Raw genomic sequence first — 17500 nt, 5'->3', positions numbered from 1 at the left:
TCTGGTCTCTGGTCTCTGATCTGGTCTCTGGTCTCTGGTCTCTGATCTGGTCTCTGGTCTCTGGTCTCTGGTCTCTGATCTGGTCTCTGGTCTCTGGTCTCTGGTCTCTGGTCTCTGATCTGGTCTCTGGTCTCTGGTCTCTGATCTGGTCTCTGGTCTCTGGTCTCTGGTCTCTGGTCTCTGATCTGGTCTCTGGTCTCTGGTCTCTGATCTGGTCTCTGGTCTCTGGTCTCTGGTCTCTGATCTGGTCTCTGGTCTCTGGTCTCTGATCTGGTCTCTGGTCTCTGGTCTCTGGTCTCTGGTCTCTGATCTGGTCTCTGGTCTCTGGTCTCTGATCTGGTCTCTGGTCTCTGGTCTCTGGTCTCTGGTCTGGTCTCTGGTCTCTGGTCTCTGGTCTCTGGTCTCTGGTCTCTGATCTGGTCTCTGGTCTCTGGTCTCTGATCTGGTCTCTGGTCTCTGGTCTCTGGTCTCTGATCTGGTCTCTGGTCTCTGGTCTCTGGTCTCTGATCTGGTCTCTGGTCTCTGGTCTCTGGTCTCTGGTCTGGTCTCTGGTCTCTGGTCTCTGGTCTCTGGTCTCTGATCTGGTCTCTGGTCTCTGGTCTCTGATCTGGTCTCTGGTCTCTGGTCTCTGGTCTCTGGTCTCTGATCTGGTCTCTGGTCTCTGGTCTCTGATCTGGTCTCTGGTCTCTGGTCTCTGGTCTCTGGTCTCTGATCTGGTCTCTGGTCTCTGGTCTCTGATCTGGTCTCTGGTCTCTGGTCTCTGGTCTCTGATCTGGTCTCTGGTCTCTGGTCTCTGGTCTCTGGTCTCTGGTCTGGTCTCTGGTCTCTGGTCTCTGGTCTCTGGTCTCTGATCTGGTCTCTGGTCTCTGGTCTCTGGTCTCTGATCTGGTCTCTGGTCTCTGGTCTCTGATCTGGTCTCTGGTCTCTGGTCTCTGATCTGGTCTCTGGTCTCTGGTCTCTGGTCTCTGATCTGGTCTCTGGTCTCTGGTCTCTGGTCTCTGGTCTCTGGTCTCTGATCTGGTCTCTGGTCTCTGGTCTCTGATCTGGTCTCTGGTCTCTGGTCTCTGGTCTCTGATCTGGTCTCTGGTCTCTGGTCTCTGGTCTCTGGTCTCTGGTCTCTGGTCTGGTCTCTGGTCTGGTCTCTGGTCTCTGGTCTCTGGTCTCTGGTCTCTGGTCTCTGGTCTCTGGTCTGGTCTCTGGTCTCTGATCTGGTCTCTGGTCTCTGGTCTCTGGTCTCTGGTCTCTGATCTGGTCTCTGGTCTCTGGTCTCTGATCTGGTCTCTGGTCTCTGGTCTCTGATCTGGTCTCTGGTCTCTGGTCTCTGGTCTCTGATCTGGTCTCTGGTCTCTGGTCTCTGATCTGGTCTCTGGTCTCTGGTCTCTGGTCTGGTCTCTGGTCTCTGGTCTCTGGTCTCTGGTCTCTGATCTGGTCTCTGGTCTCTGGTCTCTGATCTGGTCTCTGGTCTCTGGTCTCTGGTCTCTGGTCTGGTCTCTGGTCTCTGGTCTCTGGTCTCTGGTCTCTGGTCTCTGATCTGGTCTCTGGTCTCTGGTCTCTGATCTGGTCTCTGGTCTCTGGTCTCTGGTCTCTGGTCTCTGGTCTGGTCTCTGGTCTCTGGTCTCTGGTCTCTGGTCTCTGGTGTAAGTGGTTTACAAATGGAACAGGTTTGGTTATTAGCTAATTTAATAAATAATATTCATAGACTTATTAATCATCATTAATAATGAACCACTCTGGAATCAGGGACCAAGAACCAAACCGTTAGTCCAGTCTCATAAAGGATGGTTCCCTCCAAAGCACTACTTTACATTTAGGAGATGAACGGTGAAGGGTGAGTCCGAGCACTGACTCTCACAACCAGCTGCTATTACAATATGAATGCACAACAAACACAGACAACTAGTTAAAATAAGAACATTTATTTAAATACAGTGATCTTAATCAACAATAAACACTCAACATTAATCTAAATAACAGTTATTACAGCAGCAATTACTAATTAACAACACTTTTAATAAACAAACGGATATTCTACAACGCAGCTCTAAGCACTAAACTAGAATTAAACAAAACACAAAGAGAGAGAGAGAGATGTGTGTGTGTGTGTGTGTGTGTGTGTGTGTGTGTGTGTGTGAGTATGAGAGGAGGTGTGAAATGGGAGTGTGTGTTTGGAGGAGGAGCAAAGGACGCTCGAGGTGGCGTCATCACGTAAGTGGCTACGTCACGTGAGGGAGGGGTTGCTCGAACGTTACAGACCACGCACGACCGGGGGTGTGACCCCCACGTGTCCTGTAAGGTAATGGGGTGAGCCTATGTGAGGAGGCGTGTCTATGTGTGTGTGCGGTGTGGGAGGAGCAAAGGACGCCCGGTGGACGTCACCACGTAAATGGTTACGTCACGCGAGGGAGGGGGTTGCTCGAACGTTACAGACCACGCCCAAACGGGTATGAAAGTCCCGCGTGATCAGTAAGGTGGGAACGTGAGGAGGCGTATCTACGTGTGTGCGTGTGTGGGAGGAGCAAGGGAAACCCCGGGTACGTTCCAATGCTCTTAATTTTCGTTTCCTCGCTCCTCGATCCTCGCTTGAACCGGAAGTAGTTCTGGTGCGCCATTTTGAAGACCGTTCCAAAGCCCTTATTTGTGCATCGAGGATCGAGGATCGAGGAGGCTTGCCGGAGGAGCTATGAGCGAGGATACACCAGTGTATCCTGCACGGAAGTCTTTTGCCGACCGACACGCCCCCTTATTGGATATCAGTTACTGATTGGACGCTGCTGCTGATAGACACGCCCCCTTATTGGAGATCAGTTACTGATTGGACGCTGCTGCTGATAGACACGCCCCCTTATTGGAGATCAGTTACTGATTGGACGCTGCTGCCGATCAGACACGCCCCCTTATTGGATATCAGTTACTGATTGGACGCTGCTGCTGATCAGACACGCCCCCTTATTGGATATCAGTTACTGATTGGACGCTGCTGCCGATCAGACACGCCCCCTTATTGGAGATCAGTTACTGATTGGACGCTGCTGCCGATCAGACACGCCCCCTTATTGGAGATCAGTTACTGATTGGACGCTGCTGCTGATAGACACGCCCCCTTATTGGAGATCAGTTACTGATTGGACGCTGCTGCCGATCAGACACGCCCCCTTATTGGATATCAGTTACTGATTGGACGCTGCTGCCGATCAGACACGCCCCCTTATTGGATATCAGTTACTGATTGGACGCTGCTGCTGATCAGACACGCCCCCTTATTGGATATCAGTTACTGATTGGACGCTGCTGCCGATCAGACACGCCCCCTTATTGGAGATCAGTTACTGATTGGACGCTGCTGCCGATCAGACTGATCTGATAACTTTACCTCTCAACATCACTGGAGTTTCATACCGGAGTGAAAACACATCACAGATTAAAGGTTTTATAGTTTCGTTGTCTTCTGATTCACCATCTAGTTATAATCTGTTAACTGAAGCTCTGAGCAGCAGCAGAAGGACCTGCAGTATCTCTGCTTCACACACCGTCAGTGAAGCAGCCTGACACTGAGAGAGCTTTATAAAACCTGACTAACTGACTTAAAATAACTCTGCATTTATTAGAATGATTTGTCTTTTCATGATCTGTTATTTCCCCGTTAACTTTTATTAATGATTCTATTAAAGTCAGAGAGAGAAGGAGAGTCTGTCTGTCAGCAACAAACACCTTTTACATCATTTATCCTCATTCAGTCACATGAGGCTGATGATTCCTGAACATCGGTTTGATATACATCATTTACATTTTCCCTTTAGCCTAATAAATAATGTCCAGTGTTCAAAAAAACACCACAGTCATATTCTGGGTTATGAAATAATGAGCTCACAATCAGAATATCAATAACTACAGACGCTAATAATGAATCAATAATATAAAGTTATTGATCCAGTAGAGATGGTTCCTGGGCCTCTAAGCAGGACTCAGTAGAAATACAGACTGCAGCTTGCACTTGTCTTTATTAGTATTAGTACAGTTCAGACACAAACAGCTGTTAAAGCTGACTGACAGCTGATCCAGATGTGATCAGCTGCTGCTGTCATCAGAAACGGACGTCGCTTCACGTGACGCTTCAGAGGAAACGACCGTCCCATGTCGCTTAAATCGTATTTCCTCGTTTCCTCTCTCCTCGCATGGTTTCCTTGCGTCTCTCCATGCTTCCCTGGTGGGAGGGACTAAGACGCAAGGATGAGACGCAAGTGAGGGGAACAGGGATGCAATTAAGAGCTTTGGAACGCAGCCCCCGAGGCGGCGCCACCACTACGTGGTTGCGTCACGAGGGAGGAGGTGCTCTGGTGGCGGTAGCGCCACGGAAATCACCGACTGGTACGAACGGGAGGTTTAAGTCCCACGTGTCGGCAAAGTGTTTGTTTGTGTGTGGTAGAAGTGGAGGGAAAGAAAGGCGGGGCGCCTTAAAACAGTATCACAGTCAAAACAGGAAACACCGCAGCAGCAGGAATCCTAACTACCGCGCGAGAGATGTACTAGCTGGGTTATTATTACTCAGATGCTCGGCAGGCAAACTCACGTTAGCCAGCCGTGCACTGGTCTTTCAATAATAAACTACAGCTACAGATCTTCACGTTTAGCAGGAGCTAACACAAGGAGCACACAGTAATCAGACAGTCAGCAACAGTAAACAAAGCAAAGCAAGTTAAATAAACAAAGCAAACAGACGGACTCGGCGGTCCGTACGTTCAGTATAAATCAACAATAGTTATTAACTTATTGGAATATACAATCTCACTAGTCTCTGCCCCGACACAAGCCTCTTACTGGAATCGCTTCTTCGGAGCGATAGTGGAGTATATCTTCGTTAATTGGTCCGGCGGCGTCGCAGGCTCGGACAATAACGGGCCGTTATGGAGCTCGTCAGCTGATGAACGGCAGGCTGGACCTCCGGGTGGCAGCGGAGGGGGAAGCAGCCAGAAATGAAGGAAAGGCGGTGCGCTCGTTTCCTTTTGTGAAGAACGGTTGTCCTCGGCTTCCTTGGTGAAGCCGGGCTGTAGTCTTCCTTCTGCAGGGATGTGGATCAAGTCTGATGGACACAACATTATCTTAACTCGTCCAGCGAGGTCAGAAAATGTGGCTCGAGTCTTAAGGTGAACGCCGCAGCGTTGGGTACCTCCTGGAGCAACGTGAGTCGCAGTGGAAAGGGATGAGATTCAGGTGAGCGTGCTTTTATCTCTTGAGATAGTGGCCGTTTCACCGGAAAGACCCCACATTTCCTGTTAGCCTCATCCAATGGGAGTCCTTGTTTTGGATTCAACATGAAATCTCGCATGTAGATGAGAGATTTTTTAGAGCTTGGCCGTTGGGTCCCCTGCTGTGATCAGGCTTCTGGTTTCCCATGTAGGCCAAGGCTCTTTGTCTCGTGAGGTCCCTACACTGGTCTCTGGTCTCTGATCTGGTCTCTGGTCTCTGGTCTCTGGTCTCTGATCTGGTCTCTGATCTGGTCTCTAATCTGGTCTCTGGTCTCTGATCTCTGGTCTCTGATCTCTGGTCTCTGATCTGGTCTCTGGTCTCTGGTCTCTGATCTGGTCTCTGGTCTCTGGTCTCTGATCTGGTCTCTGGTCTCTGGTCTCTGGTCTCTGATCTCTGGTCTCTGGTCTCTGGTCTCTGGTCTCTGATCTGGTCTCTGGTCTCTGGTCTCTGATCTGGTCTCTGGTCTCTGGTCTCTGGTCTCTGATCTGGTCTCTGATCTGGTCTCTGGTCTCTGGTCTCTGGTCTCTGATCTGGTCTCTGGTCTCTGGTCTCTGGTCTCTAATCTGGTCTCTGGTCTCTGGTCTCTGGTCTCTGGTCTCTGATCTGGTCTCTGGTCTCTGGTCCAGATCTCAGCAGGCAGCAGTGAGTTGGGTCCATTCTGTGGACGTCGTCCTCCAGAAGACATTCAGACCGACAGCAACGTCGCCACCGTCCATTTCCACAGCGACGAGTCAGGAGACAACCGGGGCTGGAGGATCACATACACATCTATGGGTAGGTACACAACTCTACTACACACTACTACACACTACACACACTACTACACACTACTACATACACATCTATGGGTAGGTACACAACTCTACTACACACTACTACAAACACCTACAGGTAGGTACACAATACACACTACACACCTGCACACAGCAGTGAGCAGACGTTGTCCTTAAAGGCTTTTATTTTGTCGGGACAGGAAGTAAGTGTCGGGCACCTGAAGCCCCGCCCCATGCCCTGCTGACTCCCGTCCAATCAGAATACTCCTTCAAAGACCACATCCTGTTCACCTGTTCACCTGGATACACTCTGCTGAAGGTAGGACGCACCTCCTCTCCTCCACTTCCTGTTACACACCAGGTCACTTCCTGTTAGACACCAGGTCACTTCCTGTTACACACCAGGTCACTTCCTGTTACACACCAGGTCACTTCCTGTTAGACACCAGGTCACTTCCTGTTACACACCAGGTCACTTCCTGTTAGACACCAGGTCACTTCCTGTTACACACCAGGTCACTTCCTGTTAGACACCAGGTCACTTCCTTTTAGACACCAGGTCACTTCCTGTTACACACCAGGTCACTTCCTGTTAAACACCAGGTCACTTCCTGTTAGACACCAGGTCACTTCCTGTTACACACCAGGTCACTTCCTGTTAGACACCAGGTCACTTCCTGTTAAACACCAGGTCACTTCCTGTTACACACCAGGTCACTTCCTGTTAAACACCAGGTCACTTCCTGTTAGACACAGGTCACTTCCTGTTAAACACCAGGTCACTTCCTGTTACACACCAGGTCACTTCCTGTTAGACACCAGGTCACTTCCTGTTACACATCAGGTCACTTCCTGTACTACTAGTACTGCTGCTGGTTCAGCAGCTGATGAAATGTTTTTGAACTGATTCATGTTGGTGATGGAGTGTTAACAGGACAAGTCTTGTGTCTCTTTGTCTCTTTGTGTCTCTGTGTGTCTCTGTGTCTCTGTGTGTCTCTGTGTATCTCTGTGTCTCTGTGTGTCTCTTTGTGTCTCTTTGTGTCTCTTTGTGTCTCTGTGTCTCTTTGTGTCTCTTTGTGTCTCTTTGTCTCTCTGTGTCTCTGTGTGTCTCTGTGTATCTCTGTCTCTGTGTGTCTCTGTGTGTCTCTGTGTATCTCTGTCTCTGTGTGTCTCTGTGTCTCTGTGTGTCTCTGTGTATCTCTGTCTCTGTGTGTCTCTGTGTCTCTGTGTGTCTCTGTGTGTCTCTGTGTCTCTCTGTGTCTCTGTGTGTCTCTGTGTATCTCTGTCTCTGTGTGTCTCTGTGTCTCTGTGTGTCTCTTTGTGTCTCTGTGTGTCTCTTTGTGTCTCTGTGTCTCTTTGTGTCTCTTTGTGTCTCTGTGTCTCTTTGTGTCTCTTTGTGTCTCTGTGTCTCTTTGTGTCTCTGTGTGTCTCTGTGTCTCTTTGTGTCTCTTTGTGTCTCTGTGTCTCTTTGTGTCTCTTTGTGTCTCTGTGTCTCTTTGTGTCTCTTTGTGTCTCTGTGTCTCTTTGTGTCTCTTTGTGTCTCTGTGTCTCTTTGTGTCTCTGTGTGTCTCTGTGTATCTCTGTCGCTGTATCTCTGTCTCTCTGTGTCTTTGTATCTCTGTGTCTCTCTGACTCTCTGTGTCTCTGTATCTCTGTATCTCTGTATCTCTGTATCTCTGTATCTCTGTATCTCTGTGTCTTTGTGTCTCTGGTTGAGGACGGGGAGACTCTGGACCATTACCAGGTGGACTGTGGGTCTGATGGTTTGTGGAGCAGCCGTCCTCCTTCCTGTCAGAGTAAGAACACCAGCTGATCAATCAGCTGATCATCAGTTCATCATTACATACAGACAGTTTCCTTCTATAGTAACTGTAGATAGTAAATGTACATATTTACTGTATATATACTGTAAATATACACTTTAGATACCGTATCTATATTCCGTATATATATACAGTATATCTATACTGTGTATCTATACAGTATAGATATACTGTAAAGATACTGTATATCTATACTGTATAAATATACAGTATAGATATACTGTATATCTATACGATACCATACAACTTTATTGTCAGTTTGCACTGAAATTCATTTTGCATCTCTAGGCAGCTCAGTTTGAGAGAAAGTACACATCCAACAGACATCCTGTTACCATAGAGACAGACAGACGTCCTGTTACCATAGAGACAGACAGACGTCCTGTTACCATAGAGACAGACAGACGTCCTGTTACCATAGAGACAGACAGACGTCCTGTTACCATAGAGACAGACAGACGTCCTGTTACAATAGAGACAGACAGACGTCCTGTTACCATAGAGACAGACAGACGTCCTGTTACCATAGAGACAGACAGACGTCCTGTTACCATAGAGACAGACAGACGTCCTGTTACCATAGAGACAGACAGACGTCCTGTTACCATAGAGACAGACAGACGTCCTGTTACCATAGAGACAGACAGACGTCCTGTTACCATAGAGACAGACAGACGTCCTGTTACCATAGAGACAGACAGACGTCCTGTTACCATAGAGACAGACAGACGTCCTGTTACCATAGAGACAGACAGACGTCCTGTTACAATAGAGACAGACAGACGTCCTGTTACCATAGAGACAGACAGACGTCCTGTTACCATAGAGACAGACAGACGTCCTGTTACAATAGAGACAGACAGACGTCCTGTTACCATAGAGACAGACAGACGTCCTGTTACCATAGAGACAGACAGACGTCCTGTTACCATAGAGACAGACAGACGTCCTGTTACCATAGAGACAGACAGACGTCCTGTTACCATAGAGACAGACAGACGTCCTGTTACCATAGAGACAGACAGACGTCCTGTTACCATAGAGACAGACAGACGTCCTGTTACAATAGAGACAGACAGACGTCCTGTTACCATAGAGACAGACAGACGTCCTGTTACCATAGAGACAGACAGACGTCCTGTTACAATAGAGACAGACAGACGTCCTGTTACCATAGAGACAGACAGACGTCCTGTTACCATAGAGACAGACAGACGTCCTGTTACCATAGAGACAGACAGACGTCCTGTTACCATAGAGACAGACAGACGTCCTGTTACAATAGAGACAGACAGACGTCCTGTTACCATAGACAGACAGACGTCCTGTTACCATAGAGACAGACAGACGTCCTGTTACCATAGAGACAGACAGACGTCCTGTTACCATAGAGACAGACAGACGTCCTGTTACCATAGAGACAGACAGACGTCCTGTTACCATAGAGACAGACAGACGTCCTGTTACCATAGAGACAGACAGACGTCCTGTTACCATAGAGACAGACAGACGTCCTGTTACCATAGAGACAGACAGACATCCTGTTACCATAGAGACAGACAGACAAGTAAGACTCATCAGACAAAAAACAAAACACATCACATTATTCAGACATAACCCATTAAAACATGATCATCTGTCCTCTGGATGGACATGTCTTTAACAAGATGGACTGATGGACAGAAGTGTTCTTTAGCCTGATGGGGTTAAATGGAGGGACTCTGAATGGCCTCTTGGAGGACAGAAGCGGACAGTATCTGTACTGTAGCAGCAGAGCTCAGATGAGAGGTAAACGTTGTGTCTTCTGACTGTCTCTCTGTAGAAACAGACTCTGGCAGGGGGACGTCCTCGTCCAGCAGCTCAACCACCTTCAACATTAGTCTCTAATAAAACAATTACAAATAGAATCTGAGGTTGTGTGTTTCTATGGAAAAATCTGATTATAATAATAATAATAATCTGTTATTATTATTAATAATAATAATAATAATAATAATCTGTTATTATTATTATTATTATTATTATTATTAATAATAATAATAATAATCTGTTATTAATAATGATAATAATAATAATCTGTTATTAATAATAATAATAATAATAATAATAATAATATGTTAATAATAATAATAAAAATAATCCGTCATTAATAATAATAATAATAATAATAATAATCTGTTAATAACAATAATAATAATAATCTGATAATAATAATTATCTTTTATTAATAATAATAATCTGTTATTATTATTAGTAATAATAATAATGCTAATAATAATCTGTTAAAAATAATAATAATAAAAATAATTATGACAATAATAATCTGTTAATAATAATAATAATATATAAACAGACATAAAGGAGTCCTGCTGTTGAACGTGTGGAGGTACGTCTTTGATATTGTAGTTCATATCACATTATAAATCATATGTATTGTCTGTAATTGGTCTGTGATTGGTCCTCTCTCTCCTCACAGTGGTGGATTGTGGAAGTCCGAAGGTGGTCGCCATGGCCGACGTGGTGTTTGGTAGTCATGACAACAGCACACTGTTTGGATCAACGGTTCACTACGTCTGCAAGGACGACAACATCCAGCTCAACAGCAGCAACAGTAAGAGTACTACTACTGTAGTATTACTGTAGTATTACTGTAGTACTACTGTAGTATTACTGTAGTATTACTGTAGTACTACTGTAGTATTACTGTACTACTACTGTAGTATTACTGTAGTATTACTGTAGTACTACTGTAGTATTACTGTACTACTACTGTAGTATTACTGTAGTACTACTGTAGTATTACTGTAGTATTACTGTACTACTACTGTAGTATTACTGTAGTATTACTGTAGTACTACTGTAGTATTACTGTACTACTACTGTAGTATTACTGTACTACTACTGTAGTATTACTGTAGTATTACTGTAGTACTACTGTAGTATTACTGTAGTATTACTGTAGTACTACTGGAGTATTACTGTAGTATTACTGTAGTACTACTGTAGTATTACTGTACTACTACTGTAGTATTACTGTAGTATTACTGTAGTACTACTGTAGTATTACTGTACTACTACTGTAGTATTACTGTAGTACTACTGTAGTATTACTGTAGTATTACTGTACTACTACTGTAGTATTACTGTAGTATTACTGTAGTACTACTGTAGTATTACTGTAGTATTACTGTACTATTACTGTAGTATTACTGTAGTATTACTGTACTACTACCTACTATTACTGTACTACTACTGTACTATTACTGCACTACTACTGTAGTATTACTGTACTATTACTGTAGTACTACTGTAATATTACTGTAGTATTACTGTAGTACTACTGTAGTATTACTGTAGTATTACTGTAGTACTACTGTACTATTACTGTAGTATTACTGTAGTATTACTGTACTATTACTGTAGTATTACTGTAGTACTACTGTAATATTACTGTAGTATTACTGTAGTACTACTGTAGTATTACTGTAGTACTACTGTAGTATTACTGTAGTATTACTGTAGTATTACTGTACTACTACTGTAGTATTACTGTACTATTACTGTAGTATTACTGTAGTACTACTGTAATATTACTGTAGTATTACTGTAGTACTACTGTACTACTACCTACTATTACTGTACTACTACTGTACTATTACTGCACTACTACTGTAGTATTACTGTACTATTACTGTAGTACTACTGTAATATTACTGTAGTATTACTGTAGTACTACTGTAGTATTACTGTAGTATTACTGTAGTACTACTGTACTATTACTGTAGTATTACTGTAGTATTACTGTACTATTACTGTAGTATTACTGTAGTACTACTGTAATATTACTGTACTATTACTGTAGTATTACTGTAGTACTACTGTAATATTACTGTAGTATTACTGTAGTACTACTGTAGTATTACTGTAGTACTACTGTAGTATTACTGTAGTATTACTGTAGTATTACTGTACTATTACTGTAGTATTACTGTAGTACTACTGTAGTATTACTGTAGTATTACTGCACTACTACTGTAGTATTACTGTACTATTACTGTAGTATTACTGTAGTACTACTGTAATATTACTGTAGTATTACTGTAGTACTACTGTAGTATTACTGTACTATTACTGTAGTACTACTGTAGTATTACTGCACTACTACTGTAGTATTACTGTACTATTACTGTAGTACTACTGTAGTATTACTGTAGTATTACTGTAGTATTACTGTAGTACTACTGTAGTATTACTGCACTACTACTGTAGTATTACTGTACTATTACTGTAGTATTACTGTAGTATTACTGTACTATTACTGTAGTATTACTGTAGTACTACTGTAGTATTACTGTACTACTACTGTAGTATTACTGTACTATTACTGTATTATTACTGTAGTATTACTGTAGTACTACTACTGTAGTATTACTGTAGTATTACTGTACTATTACTGTAGTACTACTGTAGTATTACTGCACTACTACTGTAGTATTACTGTACTATTACTGTAGTACTACTGTAGTATTACTGTAGTATTACTGTAGTATTACTGTAGTACTACTGTAGTATTACTGCACTACTACTGTAGTATTACTGTACTATTACTGTAGTACTACTGTAGTATTACTGCACTACTACTGTAGTATTACTGTACTATTACTGTAGTATTACTGTAGTACTACTGTAGTATTACTGTACTACTACTGTAGTATTACTGTAGTATTACTGTACTATTACTGTAGTATTACTGTAGTATTACTGTACTATTACTGTAGTATTACTGTAGTATTACTGTACTATTACTGTAGTATTACTGTAGTATTCAAAGTACTTAGTATGCAATCAAAATATCTAAAGAAAGATTGATGTCATAAAAAAGTCATAAATAAAAGTCGCTAACGTACGGACGCTTCGCAAACGGACGGACGCTTCGCTAGCGGATGCTTCCTTTGCTAATGGACGCTTCCTTTGCTAACGGACGCTTCCTTTGCTAACAGACGCTTCCTTCGCTAATGGACGGACGCTTCGCCAACGGAACTCTCCTTCGGACGCCTCCTTCGGACGCCTCCTTCGGACGCCTCCTTCGCTACCGGACGCTTCCTTCGCTACCGGACGCTTCCTTCGCTACCGGACGCTTCCTTCGCTAACGGACACTTCACTAAGGGACGCTTCGCTAAGGGACGCTTTGCTAAAGGACGCTTCACTAACGGACGCTTCGCTAACGAACGCTTCCTTCTTTAACAGACGCTTCCTTCACTAACGGAAGGACGCTTCGCTAACGGACGCTTCCTTCGTTAACGGACGCTTCACTAACAGACGATTCACTAAGACGCTTCCTTCACTAACAGACGCTCCACTAACAGACGCTCCACTAACAGACGCTTCACTAACAGACGCTTCGTTAACAGACGTTCCACTAACAGACGCTCCACTAACAGACGCTCCACTAACAGACGCTCCACTAACAGATGCTTCCTTCACTAACGGAAGGACGCTTCGCTAACGGACGCTTCCTTCGTTAACGGACGCTTCACTAACAGACGATTCACTAAGACGCTTTCTTCACTAACAGACGCTCCACTAACAGACGCTTCACTAACAGACGCTTTGTTAACAGACGTTCCACTAACAGACGCTCCACTAACAGACGCTCCACTAACAGATGCTTCCTTCACTAACGGAAGGACGCTTCGCTAACGGACGCTTCCTTCGTTAACGGACGCTCCACTAACAGACGCTTCACTAACAGACGCTTTGTTAACAGACGCTTCCTTCACTAACAGACGCTCCACTAACAGACGCTCCACTAACAGACGCTTCCTTCACTAACAGATGCTTCCTTCACTAACGGAAGGACGCTTCGCTAACGGACGCTTCCTTCGTTAACGGACGCTTCACTAACAGACGATTCACTAAGACGCTTCCTTCACTAACAGACGCTCCACTAACAGACGCTCCACTAACAGACGCTCCACTAACAGACGCTTCACTAACAGACGCTTCCTTCACTAACAGACGCTTCCTTCACTAACGGACGGACGCTTCGTTAACAGACGCTTCACTAACAGATGCTCCACTAACAGACGCTTCCTTCACTAACAGACGCTTCCTTCACTAACGGACGGACGCTTCGTTAACAGACGCTTCACTAACAGACGCTCCACTAACAGACGCTTCACTAACAGACGCTCCACTAACAGACGCTTCCTTCACTAACAGACGCTTCCTTCACTAACGGACGGACGCTTCGCTAACGGACGCTTCACTAACGGACGCTTCACTAACAGACGCTCCACTAACAGATGCTTCACTAACAGACGCTTCACTAACGGACGCTTCGTTAACAGACGCTTCACTAACAGACGCTTCACTAACGGACGCTTCGTTAACAGACGCTTCACTAACAGACGCTTCACTAACAGATGCTTCGTTAACAGACGCTTCACTAATGGACGCTTCGTTAACAGACGCTTCACTAACAGACGCTTCACTAACAGACGCTTCGTTAACAGACGCTTCACTAACGGACGCTTCGTTAACAGACGCTTCACTAACAGACGCTTCACTAACGGACGCTTCGTTAACAGACGCTTCACTAACGGACGCTTCACTAACAGACGCTCCACTAACAGATGCTCCACTAACAGACGCTTCCTTCACTAACAGACGCTTCGTTAACAGACGCTTCACTAACGGACGCTTCACTAACAGACGCTCCACTAACAGATGCTCCACTAACAGACGCTTCACTAACAGACGCTTCACTAATGGTCCGTGTCCACAGCCTCCGTGCTTTCCACGCCCCCCATTCATTGTCTATGTAAGCAGCCGCGCAATGCATTCTGGTAGCGTGGCGTCGCGATTCGAGAGACTAAGCGTCACAACACCCGCTCCTCATTTGCATAAAGGTGAGGGCTCGTGTACTTGATGTAAATCCCGGGCGTCCGACCGACTCGCCTCTCCAGACTCCAGAGGATCTGTTGTTGATCTAAAGACAGACTCAGCAGCTGCATAGAGTCCAGACACCATCTGAGAGTTCATGTTGTAGGTTCCTATCGCTGTGGGCCGACTGGAGTCTGGATCAACTCAGGACCAGGACCAGGACCAGGACCAGGACCAGGACCAGGACCAGGTCTGCCCCGCTGCCTGCCAGGTAACCTCTACTACATACAGTACTACATAGAGTACTACATAGAGTCCTGAGACCGTCTCTGTCTCCATGGTTCTCTGTCTCCATGGTTCTCTGTGGTTCTCTGTCTCCGTGGTTCTCTGTCTCCATGGTTCTCTGTCTCCGTGGTTCTCTGTCTCCGTGGTTCTCTGTCTCCATGGTTCTCTGTCTCCATGGTTCTCTGTCTCCATGGTTCTCTGTGGTTCTCTGTCTCCGTGGTTCTCTGTCTCCATGGTTCTCTGTGGTTCTCTGTCTCCGTGGTTCTCTGTCTCCATGGTTCTCTGTCTCCGTGGTTCTCTGTCTCCGTGGTTCTCTGTCTCCATGGTTCTCTGTCTCCATGGTTCTCTGTCTCCATGGTTCTCTGTGGTTCTCTGTCTCCATGGTTCTCTGTGGTTCTCTGTCTCAGTGGTTCTCTGTCTCCATGGTTCTCTGTGGTTCTCTGTCTCCATGGTTCTCTGTCTCCGTGGTTCTCTGTCTCCGTGGTTCTCTGTCTCCATGGTTCTCTGTCTCTGTGGTTCTCTGTCTCCATGGTTCTCTGTCTCCATGGTTCTCTGTGGTTCTCTGTCTCCGTGGTTCTCTGTCTCCATGGTTCTCTGTGGTTCTCTGTCTCCATGGTTCTCTGTGGTTCTCTGTCTCCATGGTTCTCTGTGGTTCTCTGTCTCCATGGTTCTCTGTGGTTCTCTGTCTCCATGGTTCTCTGTCTCCGTGGTTCTCTGTCTCCGTGGTTCTCTGTCTCCGTGGTTCTCTGTCTCCGTGGTTCTCTGTGGTTCTCTGTCTCCATGGTTCTCTGTCTCCGTGGTTCTCTGTCTCCATGGTTCTCTGTGGTTCTCTGTCTCCGTGGTTCTCTGTCTCCATGGTTCTCTGTCTCCGTGGTTCTCTGTCTCCATGGTTCTCTGTCTCCATGGTTCTCTGTCTCCATTGTGTCCTCCAGCCTGTGGCCGGCCGTCCCGCTCCCTCCCCTCTCAGGTGAAGCGGATCGTGGGCGGTCGCGGCGCCGAGCCCGGCCTGTTCCCCTGGCAGGTTCTGCTCAGCGTGGAGGATCTGTCCCGGGTCCCCGAGGACCGCTGGTTCGGCTCCGGGGCCCTGCTGTCCCGGACCTGGGTCCTGACGGCCGCCCACGTCCTGAGGTCCCAGAGGAGGGACACCAGCGTCGTCCCCGTGTCCCCCGAACACGTCAAGGTCTGAACTCCTTTATTACATATTGATTATCGATCTGTGTGAACATAGAGTGGGTCAATCTGAGGGTCAGGGTCCATCTGAGGGTCCATCTGAGGGTCCATCTGAGGGTCCATCTGAGGGTCCATCAGAGGGTCCATCAGAGGGTCCATCAGAGGGTCCATCTGAGGGTCAGGGTCCATCTGAGGGTCCATCAGAGGGTCCATCTGAGGGTCCATCTGAGGGTCCATCTGAGGGTCAGGGTCCATCTGAGGGTCCATCAGAGGGTCCATCTGAGGGTCCATCAGAGGGTCAATCTGAGGGTCAGGGTCCATCTGAGGGTCCATCAGAGGGTCCATCAGAGGGTCCATCTGAGGGTCAGGGTCCATCAGAGGGTCCATCAGAGAGTCCATCAGAGGGTCCATCAGAGGGTCCATCAGAGGGTCAATCTGAGGGTCAGGGTCCATCTGAGGGTCCATCAGAGGGTCCATCAGAGGGTCCATCTGAGGGTCCATCTGAGGGTCCATCAGAGGGTCCATCAGAGGGTCCATCTGAGGGTCCATCTGAGGGTCCATCTGAGGGTCCATCTGAGGGTCAGGGTCCATCTGAGGGTCCATCAGAGGGTCCATCAGAGGGTCCATCAGAGGGTCCATCAGAGGGTCCATCTGAGGGTCAGGGTCCATCAGAGGGTCCATCAGAGAGTCCATCAGAGGGTCCATCAGAGGGTCCATCAGAGGGTCAATCTGAGGGTCAGGGTCCATCTGAGGGTCCATCAGAGGGTCCATCAGAGGGTCAGGGTCCATCTGAGGGTCCATCAGAGAGTCCATCAGAGGGTCCATCAGAGGGTCCATCAGAGGGTCAATCTGAGGGTCAGGGTCCATCTGAGGGTCCATCAGAGAGTCCATCAGAGGGTCCATCAGAGGGTCCATCAGAGGGTCAATCTGAGGGTCAGGGTCCATCTGAGGGTCCATCAGAGGGTCCATCTGAGGGTCAGGGTCCATCTGAGGGTCCATCAGAGGGTCAGGGTCCATCTGAGGGTCCATCAGAGGGTCCATCAGAGGGTCCATCTGAGGGTCCATCAGAGGGTCCATCTGAGGGTCCATCAGAGGGTCAGGGTCCATCTGAGGGTCAGGGTCCATCTGAGGGTCCATCAGAGGGTCCATCAGAGGGTCCATCTGAGGGTCCATCTGAGGGTCCATCAGAGGGTCCATCAGAGGGTCCATCTGAGGGTCCATCAGAGGGTCCATCTGAGGGTCCATCTGAGGGTCAGGGTCCATCTGAGGGTCCATCAGAGGGTCCATCAGAGGGTCCATCAGAGGGTCAGGGTCCATCTG

The 17500-nt window shown here is 46.6% G+C and overlaps 1 protein-coding gene across 5 annotated transcripts in view; it reads left to right on the top strand.

Moving 5' to 3' along the window:
* The window catches only part of masp1 (MBL associated serine protease 1), a 41390-nt gene that overhangs the window by 17403 nt on the left and 6487 nt on the right, over nt 1–17500 (top strand). For 3 of the 5 annotated variants that reach the window (XR_012594636.1, XM_074640844.1, XM_074640843.1), the window contains exons 6-11: nt 5871–6018; nt 6218–6336; nt 7735–7813; nt 10317–10451; nt 14892–14996; nt 15943–16190. Coding sequence is in view for 4 of the 5 variants with exons in the window: in XM_074640844.1 (XP_074496945.1) it covers nt 5871–6018; nt 6218–6336; nt 7735–7813; nt 10317–10451; nt 14892–14996; nt 15943–16190 (834 nt within the window). In the remaining variant the exon portion in view is untranslated. Of the gene's footprint in view, nt 1–5870; nt 6019–6217; nt 6337–7734; nt 7814–9662; nt 9748–10316; nt 10452–14751; nt 14997–15942; nt 16191–17500 lie in introns of those variants that run through there. The other 2 variants (XM_074640845.1, XM_074640846.1) reach the window with 2 other exon arrangements.

Source organism: Sebastes fasciatus, chromosome 7 (assembly GCF_043250625.1).
Source record: "Sebastes fasciatus isolate fSebFas1 chromosome 7, fSebFas1.pri, whole genome shotgun sequence".
In the NCBI taxonomy this organism is placed as follows: domain Eukaryota; kingdom Metazoa; phylum Chordata; class Actinopteri; order Perciformes; family Sebastidae; genus Sebastes; species Sebastes fasciatus.
This window is presented reverse-complemented; position numbering and strand designations above follow the sequence as displayed.